The sequence below is a fragment of the Manacus vitellinus genome, unplaced genomic scaffold (assembly GCF_001715985.3).
Source record: "Manacus vitellinus isolate BGI_N305 unplaced genomic scaffold, ASM171598v3 scaffold_12_pilon, whole genome shotgun sequence".
In the NCBI taxonomy this organism is placed as follows: domain Eukaryota; kingdom Metazoa; phylum Chordata; class Aves; order Passeriformes; family Pipridae; genus Manacus; species Manacus vitellinus.
The window spans coordinates 14,496,433-14,509,572 of NW_021938949.1; the positions used below are offsets into that span (position 1 = coordinate 14,496,433).

The 13,140-nt window shown below is 43.8% G+C and overlaps 1 protein-coding gene across 1 annotated transcript in view; it reads right to left on the reverse strand.

Annotated features, from left to right (window-relative positions):
• The window catches only part of ABAT (4-aminobutyrate aminotransferase), a 52,934-nt gene that overhangs the window by 19,812 nt on the left and 19,982 nt on the right, over nucleotides 1–13,140 (reverse strand). The window contains exons 2-3 of the mRNA XM_008921734.3: nucleotides 11,237–11,365; nucleotides 703–800 (exon numbers count right to left, since the gene is read on the reverse strand). Of these exons, the coding sequence (XP_008919982.1) occupies nucleotides 703–800; nucleotides 11,237–11,306 (168 nt within the window). The 5' untranslated portion in view covers nucleotides 11,307–11,365. The remainder of the gene's footprint in view (nucleotides 1–702; nucleotides 801–11,236; nucleotides 11,366–13,140) is intronic.

A 13,140-nucleotide genomic window follows, 5' to 3' on the forward strand; every position in this document is an offset into this window, starting at 1 on the left:
ACTACTTGCCACAGGAACTTTCATGGTGCATCTTGCAAATATTACAGTCAACACTATGAACTGTGGCATGCAGAGCTAAACGGGCTGCAAACACAGTTTAACTGTAAATCTCCAAAGAGGGAAAGCTGCCTCTTCTATACTGATCAACTGAACTGAGAAAACAAGAGAGAAATCAGAAAATAAGAGAAACCAGAGCCACACAGAAGTGATACTGGCACATTGGTTCTAGAAAGACAACTCCTTTCTATTAAAAACAATAAAAAACCCCCACAAAAACCAAAACCCCACCACATGCACAAATACTGACTCTGCCAGAAGTAAAACAACATCCAGCAAACTGAAACTCTTGCTTCGTTTCAAAACCAAAGCCTTATTTCACATCATAAAAAGCCAACTAAGTTTCTATTTCAGCAGGAGCACAAGTGACCAAGTCTGATGGGATGTTTTATCAAACTGGTGCTCTTTTGCTTTCAGTTTCTCCATATGGGAAGTCAGCAGTTGAGATTCAGATCTGTCTCTCAGAGAGGGACATTTCAGTCATGAGCTTTTTATTCTCAGCCTCCTGATGAAAATGGGTGTAGACTTATGAAATAATGTTTATTCATATCTGATTAAAGGTTTGAAATGAAATCTGTTTTCTAGGAAGTCAGATACAGTGAAATAAAAAACAGCAAACCAAGTTACTGTACTTTGGGAACTTACTCTAGATCGTGGTCCAGGAACTTCTGTCTTCATAAGAGGTCCATCATAATCAAAATCCACATCAATTTTAGCTGCAGCTTGACTGATATACCTGTGTCCTGTAAGAAATAATGGAAACCTGAGAACAGACCATATTTTCTGTGCTCTCATCTCAGAAGATATATCCACACCTTACCTGACTGAGAACACTTGACAGATGAGACAATTACGTTGTGCTGTCTGAAGTGAACCAAATATCTCATTTTTGACAAGTGTTAAAACAAAACTAATACCAGTAAGGTGGCTTAAAAAAAAATATCAAAGAAAATGACAAGGCAACCCTAGAGAAACAGAGGTAAATCCTGCTGTAAAGCACTGGAGGACTGAGAGCACATTTCCATCTCTGTTGTTGAGTCTGTCCATTATGCCTTGTGCAACCCTTTGCTGTAAATGCCCCACTCTCACACAGAGATAGTTTGGTTGGCTACCAGTAACAACCAAAAAGCCTGATGGAGTCCACAGGAAAAATCCAGTGTGATGTTCTGCAGTAGCTCAAAGCACACTGGGAAAGATTTGTCTCACAAAGGTAAATGTTTGTGTCTCACATGAAACCTGCATCTTGCAGTGCAGCTCTGAAATCTGAGTCCAGATCAGTGACAATTGATCCTGCCTCTGACCTGGCTGTTTATGCACATGTGTAACTGGGCAACCTTAATAAATTTGACACCTTAATGAAACCAAAAGGCAAAAATCTCCTGTGCTTCATCAAAACCAGGCTCTGCTTCCCCTTCTTAAGTAACTGTTTCAAAATGCAGGGTTTAGGCAAAATTCATATGACAGAGACAGCTCTGGTAGGCACATATTTCAAATATGCACTTATTCCATTAAGGGGATTACAGGATAATATGGGGATTGTACATTTGCAAAAATGGAAGTACAGACTCCAAAGCTCTACCAAGGTGACCAGCAAGAGACTATAACCTTGCCCTGCACTATGTGTTGAACTAAACCAACATTCTTGGCAATTACATTTTTGTCATGGAGCACCTACAAGCCTCTACCCAGCACAATATCACCAACAAACTGACCTTAACACGCTTAACTCGGGGTAGCACATTTGGACCCAAAAGATGAAGGCGTAACTTATTTCAGTCTGTGACAGGCATTTTTAAGCTGGTGCGATCTGGATGGCCCAGAATGAGGACCCTTTGCAATCTCTGTCACCAGTGGGAAGCCCAGCTGCAGCTCAGAGCCTGGCTCACTGCTGGAAGTAACCAGCTCTTGCCTGGGGCACTCAGAGCAGCAGGGTCTGCAGTCACCACTCACCAGCATCCAGCTGTGCCAGGGCAGTGCTGCCAGATGCTAAACCAGTAAAATGCACCCCAACTTGGCAGAGGTCCAGGCAGGGAGATGCCTGGGGAAGGCAGGCCAGCACCCAGGCACATGGGAAGCCCTGGGGTGCAGCACTGCCACCAGGAGCCCAGGCAGCACCAGCTCCTCTGCACTTCCATCCACAGCCACCTCTCAGTGCCAGAGCTCTGCTTCAGAAATGTGCTAAAATCGCTTTGTGTTTGGAAATAACAGTTGTCAAATAAACCCAATATTTATCAAGGAAAACAGAAGGTATCCTGTGATACTGCTCAGCAGTGCTCTGAGTGCAGCCCTTCAGCCAAAATTTCCCACAGAGAGTCGAGATGTTTGCCTCAGTCTGCGTCAGCCCAAGCTGAGACGTCTCAAGCAAGCCTGATTTTGAGAAACTACCTGCAAAATCACAGCCCTCTGAAAGCATCTCTAACTGAGCACTTAAAGCCACTGCTCATCTTGGGAAAACCTAGCCTGCACAGATGATTATTCTCCTCAGCTTTAATTCCGAGTCCTTATATGTGGGATGCGTCAGTGCCTCTCTGCAAAGCTATTAATAGGTTTTGTTACAGCAACACCATTTTTGTGTCATTCTGTTTAGCATTCATGTAAATTGGAGGCTGCATGGCAACTGCTCCACTGAGGGGGAAAAAAGCTACTGCATATAGAAGATCAAGGTCTCCACAGTTCATAGCCAACAGAGCTGCAGGTTTAGTGGGCACACTATGAGATCTAAAAAGGGAGAAGAGACCAAACTAACTCTTTTGTGCACCCAGTCCTTCCCTGATGGAGATCACAGCAAACCAGCTGCACACATTTCAGCTTCTCCTACGTCCTCTTCTCTCCCTTATCCCAAGCTCTGGGTGCTATTTCATATGACCAAGGGGAAAGCACCAGGAGGCACAGAACATACAGGACATTTTGGGAGTCAGCAGTAACAGGACAGATATGGAAACCCAGCAGCACACTTGGAATCGTTTGGCACAGCTGCAAATGTAAGACAGGTGAGCAAATGTAAGACAGTCCTCTTCATCCTCCTTCTCCCCAGCCCTGCCTGGTGCTCTGCTGCCAGAGAACCCCGTGGCACCACATCCCCTCCATTCACCTCCCAGGGTCCTCCCATCCAGAGCACATCACCTCCCTTAGTTCTTTCAACTGATTTTTCACAAAAAATGCAACTTGTTTGGACAACGATTAAAGAATTCCTCTTCTGCAAACACCCAAGCCACTCCTGCAAGCATGCAAGGTCCTGTCTGCCAGGCTCTACAGGCTCTACAGCCCAGGGCAACAGTCCTGGCCATCACTTGGGAGGGGTGGATGACATTTCCCCTCTTCTGTTTCCCTGAAGGGCAATCTGTGAATAACAGATGAGGATTCTACATTAAACACAAACTCGATTATTTCTCTAAGCAAGTTTTGTTGTGGATATTGCAAAGGGCACAATCTCCCCTACAAAAACAATCTATTCAAGGAGCTGTATGACAGCAAAGTAAATTGGAGTATATTTTACTCTTGCCCTAACTTGTTTAACAGCACAAGTCAAGAGGAGGTTGCTTCCATCAGACAGGCTGTGTAACAAAGACCCAAACCAGTCAGCCTGCTTTGTAGATCATCATCATCAATTATCTTTTAGCTACTTTTATGCCACAGCCTCTTTTGCATGGTTAGGTTGAACCAAGTATCTGCTAAGGGCACATATGAGTGATCAAAAATGAACAGCACTTTGCAGTGCAGTGTTGTTCACACTGGCAGAGTTTGTGTCTGTCAACAGACAGGTTTTCCTATACAGAAAAACTGGTCAAGTGAAACCAAAACATACAGGTCTTCCAAGAAGAAGAGTTGATTTATTATAATTTTTATCAAATTACTAAAGTTGGTCAATTTGTGAGGTATTATTTTTTTAAACAAAGGCTTCAGAAGCAGCTTATCCAAACCACAACCATTTTCAGTAAGCCTGTGAATCAGATCCACCTAAAAACCAAGCAACACAGGTGGCAGGTTTTGTTGTACTTGCTTGTTATCTCCTAAAGCACATGACATGTCATCAGGCTCTACAGGCAAGTGACTTCTAGGCTGATTCACTGATACAAATTTAATTTCCAATACTTGTTTTCAGGAGTCCACAGAGTGTCTCATTTTATTAGCTCCAGAATAATGGCAGCTGTACTGATTTATTGATCTCACACTTGCCAAAGCGTTGTTCCACCTCCTGGCTTGGGCAAACACTGTGGCCAGAATCTGAAGGAACAGCTTGCCATAAACAAAACAAAAATGCCCTGTGTCACCACATCAAAGGATTTTGAAAAGTGGTGTGTTTTAATTTTCTTCAGGTACAGCATGAAGGATATAGGATAGAACAAAACCCTCAAAAAACCAAAACCTCAACATACTAACAAAGTCTTTGATAGCAAAAGCTAAAACAAAAGTAGAGTCAATCATCAAACTTCTTATTTTTTAATGAAGTTCTCTTCCCTTTGAAAGTATAATAAATGATTGGCACAAACTCACACACTCTCTAGCAAGGTCAGTGGATGTATTTGAAACAGCCCACTTCACTGCTTATCAGATATACACACTTGTTCACAGGGTTGGTTAAAAATAAACAAAACAACTCAAATTTTAAGAACACAAGAACATGGTTACCCTGTTTCCCCCTATTTTAACTCCTTTTTTTCTTGTCCTACTCTTCTTCAAGTAAACTGGGACCCTGCTCAGAAGCTGTCATGTGTAACTGGCCAGCTCCTATGGAGCTCAGTCTGTGCGAGTGACAGCACTCACAGAGCTATCCTCAGCTTAAGGGCACCTCGACAGCCCCAACACAAGCTCTCTTACTGCCACGTGGCCCAAGACTGTTGTGGCCTAATGCTTCTTGGTGCTCAGGGACCTGCCCCAAGGCTCATAAGAACAAAAGGAAAGGAAGCTCAGCAGTTCTGACTAGCTAAGGACTCAGCTGAACACTGCAGTTTACCCAGCAGAGAGGGATGGCCCTGGCACTGCTCCCCTTCAGACAGCCCATCTCACCACAGCCTGCCCTTATTCTACAGGCAAAACTGGGAGCTCAGGCTGCTCTCAAAAGGCACCAACGTCAGAGCCCTGCTGAGACACAGCCTGGCCACCCCTGCACGAGGGCTCTCCAGGTTTTGGCATCCCTTGTTCTGGATCCCCTGCGATGCTTTGTCCTCCAGGCCCTGAATAACAGCAGGACACGGGTGCTGCCTCTTGCTTCCCTGCACACAGCACAGCTCAGGGACATGGCCCTGCTCTCCTGCAAAGGCTTTTCCAAGCACTTGGACACAGTGATGGATGGCTGCATGAATACCTGCTTTGTTTTGCCTGGAGCAGGATTTCAGGCCATGCTCTGTCTCTCTTGCTTCTCCCCAGCCCAAGCATCAGTCTCAAAGCCTCCTAATGATGCAAGTGAATGCAAATAAATCAGGTCACTCACTGTAGTGTTTCATCCCCGGGGAAACTGCAGTGGGCTCTGCTCAGCTGGCATTTCTGTCTTGAAGATACTCAGTGTACTTTATAACTCAGCCCAAATTTTTCCTGTTTGACTTTTTAATATCAACTTACCCTGCAACAGAAACCCTGAAGATACCTTGTATGTAACTCAGGCTACTCCAGTTTGATATTTAGGGCACATGATCACTGCACTTCACCTCTCCAAAGACAGCAGAGATGGGACAGATAAAAACTGAGATTCTTACTATGTCCAAGCAAGGTATTTTCAAGAATTGAGAATCCCTGGTGGATGATCCTTCAGTGAACTAACACAATTAACTTTGTAATAAAAGGTAATCCACCGACTTTTGGTTGAGATCTGATTAAACTTCCATAGAAAAAAGGTTTCTTGTGTTACATTGTTTTAAGAACAGGAGCAAACAACATGACCTCAGCTCTCATCTTAAAAGTGTGTGGAGCTAATGGGCTCCAACCAGGTGTCCTCTGAAGAAGCATGAAGAAAGCTCTTAAATTACATTTAGCTAACATGATGGAGAACAGCACCCTTTTTTTCCCTGGTAAACAAAGCTGTCTCTTCTCATCATGGCAAAAGTCAAAACACTTAGGTGCTGTTCGTGAACCTAATTATCAGAGAAACATCAGCTGAACAATTGGCAGAGAATTTTCTGCCCATGCCCTTTAAAGAGGTTGGGTACAATAAGCTAAATTCTACTTTTCTTGCTTCTTGCTCTATGCGACGCTTTCTGAACACTTGAGTAACATCAGCAAAATTATCACATCCTTCCTTCTTATCTAACAGGATGTCCTCATTTGCTAGCAGACAGAAAAGCTCATTTCCCAGCTTCTCTTCCCCGTGCTGCCCCCATCCCTCACCAGGTGTCTCAGCAATTTTAACAAAGTACCACATTGCTATAGCAACATAATTAATATAAGTGCACCCTGCTAATTTGGTGGTGTTGGTAGTCACAGAGCACCACTCTCGGCAGCTCTGTGCTAAGGACAAGACTTACAATCAGTGCAGGGCTAGAAAGAGCTTAAACCTCTGATGTGTTTGACCACAAATAATACTCACATAAACACAGTTCCTGAGCGTACAACAACTGGATATTACCTGGGAGAAACTCCAGCGCAGGCACAGGAATTACACTGGTATAATTAACAGAAGGGAAAAGACAGGAGAGAGGTGAAAATCCATGCTGGCACACCAGATCTCTCAAATGTGAGTGTCCTGCTGTGAAGGGGTAGAGGGGAAGCTCTGCAGGGTCCCCAGGGAGGCACATTCCACGTGCCATAGCACTGCTGCCCTGTGCAAGTGCAGACAGGCACTCTCCCTTTCGTGCCTTTAACTTCCCCTCCACGGTGTCTGTCAAACCACCTTCCAGACAGAATTTTTAGAGCATGGAGGCCCTGACAGCCAAAAGTAGGAGGACTGTGATTTCCCCCGAGTCCTGTTTTAGGTGTTACAAGTAGAATCTGTTACTAACAGATCTTGAAAGGGAATGGCAAAAGGCCAGGCTAGCTAGAGATGTTTGGGAAACCAGCATTGCTATTGCATAACACTGTGAAAACTGAGATTGCTATTTACAGAGTGCTTACACTGTAAGATCAGAAGCTCTTCCACAGGAGATTGTCTGTGTTTCAGTACTCCCACATACACACTGAAGATTTTATTGGAACAGGGTTCTCCAAAAATGAAGAAAAAAATGCAATACTACACAGGCTGTAAAGAATTGGAAGCTCCTGTAAGAAAGAGCAAGAACAGTTCCCCCTCCCCATCACAGCATAATTCCAAGTCACCTCCTCAGCAGAGTTACAGGAGCATCCAACTGCTGGTCTTCTTGCAGTTCCTGTGATTTGAACCAGTCATAATATCCTTCTTTTTCACAGCACAACAGACCAGAGTAACAGCTATGAGAGCTCATCAGGGCACCTCTGGAGATGAACAACCACAGGGAACACCCAGGGGGAAAAACAGCCAGCACTTCCAAAGCCACCCTTTGTGGCACAGAAGGAACAAGAAAACTAGACAGGAACATCAAAGGCCTCACATTTACTCAAAGAACTCAGAACTGAGGTCCAAACTTGGACTCTCACTTGTAGTAGAGCCTCCTTTCAACAACAGTTTTTCATATGAACATTTTCATATATCTCAGCTTTTTGTGAAAGCATTTGATCAGACAAAGAAGCAAAGGTTCCTCAGCCCAGCAGGGGAGGTTGCACTCCAGAGTCATCAAGGGTCAGTTCCCAGGGCAGAAGCTGAAGGTCACCTCAAACTGTCCTCTACAATCCAGGGAAGGGGACTGTTCTCTGCTTCTCCCACACACCCCCACACAAATCCAGGCTGTTCTCTCTGATTTCCTAGGGAGGCTCCTAATGTACAGACTGAACAAAAAAAGGTAAAAAGTCTTAGCAAGGATTAATACTGGAGACAAAAGTGGGACTGAGAATAAATCCTTCTCATGGCTTTCCTGCCTCTTTGTGATAACTGTGCTGGGGACAAGTCAATAACTAATATGAGCATTTGTCAGACTTTACTGCAGCACACCTGCGTGATAAATACTATTATCCTCTGCAGAGAGACAGGAAACAGGCTGAGATAGGCAAGGTACAGCCTCAACAAGTGCTAGCCCACTTAAGGCAGAGTGCAGAGAATCTGGAGCAGAAAAACTGGACCTACAAGGAAGGACTGAAACAGTATTTAGACCAGCTGAGAGAACAGTATGAGATCTTGGGGGAGGTAATAGTTGTCAAATACATAAAAGGCTGCTGCCAAGAAAAATAAACATTCCACCCTCCAGGTCCTTTGAGGGCAGGACAAATAGTAAAGATTTGATTTTTTTTTCCTCATGTTTTGAAACTTAGACTAAATATTAGAGAAAAGTTTTAAAGGTAAGGTCAGCTCAGCAGTACAGAGATTGCCTGGGGGGCTGCAGAAGCTGCAAACAGATCAGCATCCTAGAAGGGCATGGGTGTGCACTAATGCAAACTGATGCTACCTTCAGGCAGCAGCCTGACCTTTTGGCATGCTTTCCAGTGCAAGATTCAAAGATTAATTCAATCTCTTTGGGTAATCACAGAAGACTGAACTAGATCTCTGGAGTCCCAGCCTGTCCTCATAGCTTTGGTACTGCCTTACCTGCCCACAACCAACTGCATCTTCATCTGCCTCCAAAGCATGGAACCAGAACAGCTTTCCTGCTACAGTGGCCCAGCTGATAAAACCTGAGCTGGCACAAAGGGAATAAAAATTTAAATTCACACCACCAGTTTTGATCAACTTGCAGCACACCAGGCTGACAGGAGCAACACAACCCAATTCAGTTAAGATGTAATGCAAAGGTACATCAGCATTTCTCCATCATCAACCACCTCTCCCAGGTATGACTGGCTGATACCCACAGATAGCACAATGCCAGAGTCTTTGTAAAAAAAAGATTAGGCTGGTTACTCATTCTGTTGTCATTCTGCACCCTTCAAATTCTAGTGAACCTTATCTTGGAGGGCAAACTATCAAGTAGATCAAACATATAAGGAAAGGAAAACAAAGCCATACCTGATTAAGGTTTAGTTTTAAGGAAGGCATAAGGACTCCAAAATACTTATAGGCTTCATATTTTTGGTAAGAGTTAAGCTGCATATTACTTTCATATGTTGTGCTTAGCTTTTGCATTTTGATCAATTTAAATGATTTCCATTTTCCCTTTTCCAGTTTGCTTGGCAGGGATTAGAATGGTGTGAGTAATGAAAACACTACAAGCAATGGTTAAGTAAAAAAGATTCTCCAACCAGAGAAGCAGTCAAGGATGAAAAAACCTTTGTGTCAATAAATTTACTGTAGATTCAAGATGAACAGGATTATTTGCTTAATGCACACACAACTAAAAACATGACAGCCTGCAGACACAAAGACTTCTACCAAGAGGCAATCTATTCCCTCCTCCTCTCCATATCCATCTCCCCTTTGCAAACCCTGTCATTTCAGTACCCACACACACACAAAAAAGATCAGTCCAAATGGCACCGCAGGATTTTTGTGGGAGTAATGTACAAATCTCTTTTTTAGTCTGTAAAGCACTAAACTTGAGTGCTCAAAATGCCTTGGAGGCGAGCACTCCGGAGTAGAGAGCTCCTGGATGTCACACCCTCTGCACTTCCCTAAGAGCCAGCAGAGCCCAGGGGCACTGCAACCTTAGCTGGGGGCCACCAGGACAACAGCCTCAAGTTTTTGCTACAGGAGTCAGAGCCTCGTGCCTACTCTGTCAGCCAGGAATGTCACAGGACACAGTTCCTTTGGTGAGGGGTTCTCTTGCTCCATCTTTCCTAATGTCTGGTCACACACACAAAGCATTCAGTCCCAAAGGATACAGGTCTGTTACACAGTCTGCAGCCAAGGCCCCCTACTCTTTGCTCAATATTTTAACAGGCTTTCCCACTTAGATGTTTCCTGAAAGCAAGGAGGAAGTAATGAAGCCTGGAGCTGCTTTCCTTTCTTCTTGAAGATCTTATACCCCCTCATTGCAACAGTGAGAAAGGAAGAGTGAGTTAGTGCATCTGCCCTCCACTGCCCTCCCGTCTGTGCTTGGGAAGCAGCACAGAGTGTGCAAGACACTGGGAGGGACAGGGAACGTTAAGTGATGCTTTAAGTGATGCTGAGATGACAGATTAGCTCAGAGGACTGACAGCTAACAGGCCTGGTTGCTGCAAGCACTTTCCATTGCCCACAATCGACCAAACCATCCCTGCTCCTGCCCAGGGTGGGTGGTCAGTGCGTCACTGCCGGGAATAGAAGCGCATCCTGCACTGATACACTGACCTAATATTTTCTAATAGTGACAGGACCAGGCTTCGTGTTCTTTAGCCAAAGGTCAGTTGCTCCCCAAAGTGTGTTATTTGAAAGGAAATCAATGATGTTTAAGTTTCTGAGCAAATGGAAGGGTGTGCTTGCCTGGCAGTGGCAGGAGGAGCACAATAGCACTGCAGAAGTAGAGAGGGAGGACAAGAGAAACACTACTATTTACTCGGACACAGGAAAAGCCATTCAGCCACTCTGTATTCAGTGATAACAGCACATGAAATGTCTGCCAGATCTTAAGACTCCACACTGCTTTGTCCAACAAAGTCAAGGGAAATTTAGTTTTTATATCTATTTTACAGAGATTGCAGGTTTAATATACACATACCCACACTAAAATACAAAGAGGGCCAAGCAAGAACTTGCTGTTCACTTCAGAGAACGTAGTTTGATGCTGTGTCGGCAGGATTTTATTTCACACTAGAGCTCACTCCAGGCAGACACACACAACCCCAGTGAGGACCACCTCTTCATGCCAGTCACAAAAAACCTCTCCACAAGGGAAGACAGGCAGGGTCATGCTTCACAGCACAAAGAAAAAACCAGCTCATTTTGATGGATAATTGTTTCACCACATAGTGTCACAAAGTAAAAACAGAGTTCCAAAGGCTGAAGAGCTTTACTTCAATTAGCAGGTTTACAGTGCAAATTATTACCTTAATAAGTTCTTGTTTGCAGAATGAAAAAAAAAAATCAAACAAATCCACAGCACCTTTGTGATCCACTTGGGACTACAACGGCATCATTATCTGAGATGCACAACATTGTATTCAAGTTCTGACAGACTCAACACCAAGGGACAAATCCCAGCAATACTCAAACTGGAATTTTGTCCACCAGTGTAAACCAAACACAAACCAGGAAAATACAAACACTTACCAAATACAAGCAGTCTGGAGTTTTGCTGCAGGCAACAGGTCAGCTGTCGACTAAGCAACATCGACGCCATTTTATCTTTCCTTTACTCAAAAAGACTCAATTTTGGGAGATTTCTTTCCAGTTGATGTTCTAAAATAAAAAGAAAACCAAAACACTTATTCATGTGCTTATGGATGCAGCCATTACCACCATGCTATTCATTTCAATTCCCTCTTTCACTAACTTCAGTCCTAAAACACTTAGAGCATGCTGTGATGGATTAATGCTGACATTCACAGCAGGCTCAGGATTGAGCCCCAAATCTGATGCTTGGCTTGGTCTTGCTGAGGCAAATGACTTCTAGGCTAAAGCTGTATCTCCCAGCTTCAGCAGGGCCAGGGGGTAAAGATCAGTACCTATTTTCCCTTGCTCTTCCTCTCTGTTTTCTCTCTGTATGTAGACTACATTGAACTTTTAAAGAAATTGTTTCCAGTCAGTCTCTCAAGCCAAAGCTGGTTTCTCCATTTGATTTAAGTTTATGAGAAAAATCTCATCTAATACAAAAGACAGCAGGACAAGCATTAGGAAATAAAAGAAAATCAATCCCCTGAAAAACCAGTTTGTACCAATTAATCACATCTCTGTAAAGAAAGACTGTGAGAGCTGGGATTGTGCAGCCTGAGGAAGGCTCAGGTTGCATCCCATCAATGTGCAACAAACTCCCGGTGGGAGGGAGCAGAGAAGGAACCAGACTCTTCTCAGTGGTGTCCAGTGACAGGATAAGAGGCAATGGGCACGAACTGAAACACTGTGAGCTCCACCTAAACACAGGAAAACCCTGGACAGGTCACCCAGAGAGGACGTGGAATCACCACACTTGGAGATATTCACAGCCCAACTGGATATGGTCCAGAGCAGCCTGCTTGAGGTGTTGCTGCTTGAGCAGAGGGCTGGACCAGATGACCCCTCAACCTCAACAGTTCTGTGATCCTACCTCAGCTAGTTACATATAAATGACCTTGGAAAATCAAGTAGCATGAATGGCAACACAGCTCCTTTTTCACTTTGGATCACCTCTGCAGAAAGTCTGGCTGGAAGTCATAAATAAACAGGTCACTGAATTATTATCCAGGATACAGGTTAAATTCAAACTCCACACTTATCAGCATGGCCCACTGTGTTCCAAGCAGGACACCAGAGCCCTCTGCCCAGCATTTTCACCTTGCTGGGTGTCCCCCTGCCCCCAGTGGGTGCACACCATCCAGCCTGCAGTCCAAACAAAATGTCACTATTATCCACAAACCTCCTGGAAAGAACTCTATTTAACAAATACACTCAGAGAGTATTGGAGCTCACAGCTTACTGCTTACATCAGTTCTAGGCCATCAATAAAACATGCCAGCAGATGTTCATGACTAGATATAGGGAAGCAGCTGATCTCCTGCTACCGTGATAGGAAGTATCTCTTACCCGGCACTAAAATACCAGAAATTTAATTTCTGTACTATCTTTAGACAAGATACTATTTGCTCTCCTTCACATTTGAGCTTTTTCAAAACAAATAAAAGAAAACAAAAAACTTTTTGCTTACATAAATTTAGAGACCTATTAATACTTAGGTACAAAAACAACTCCCCGTGCCTTTCCAGACAATTGACATAGCATTTGGTTTCACTCAGTTTCCTCTGAGTTCAAGTTAAAATTCAAGGTATTTTGAAACGTGCCAGGGTGAGCATACACTTGCACAACACTTGTGCACGTGCTGGAAAAGCTGGATTAGCTTCCTAAGGCTTTGGATCAGAAGTGTAGAGGGAACTAGGTAATTTTTTTCACAAAAGAGTAACTTCACTTGTAAGAAAAAATTAATTTAATTCTTTCATTATTTGTTGTCTCTCGGCTTCTTTCTTTAGTTGTGCTAACTTTTG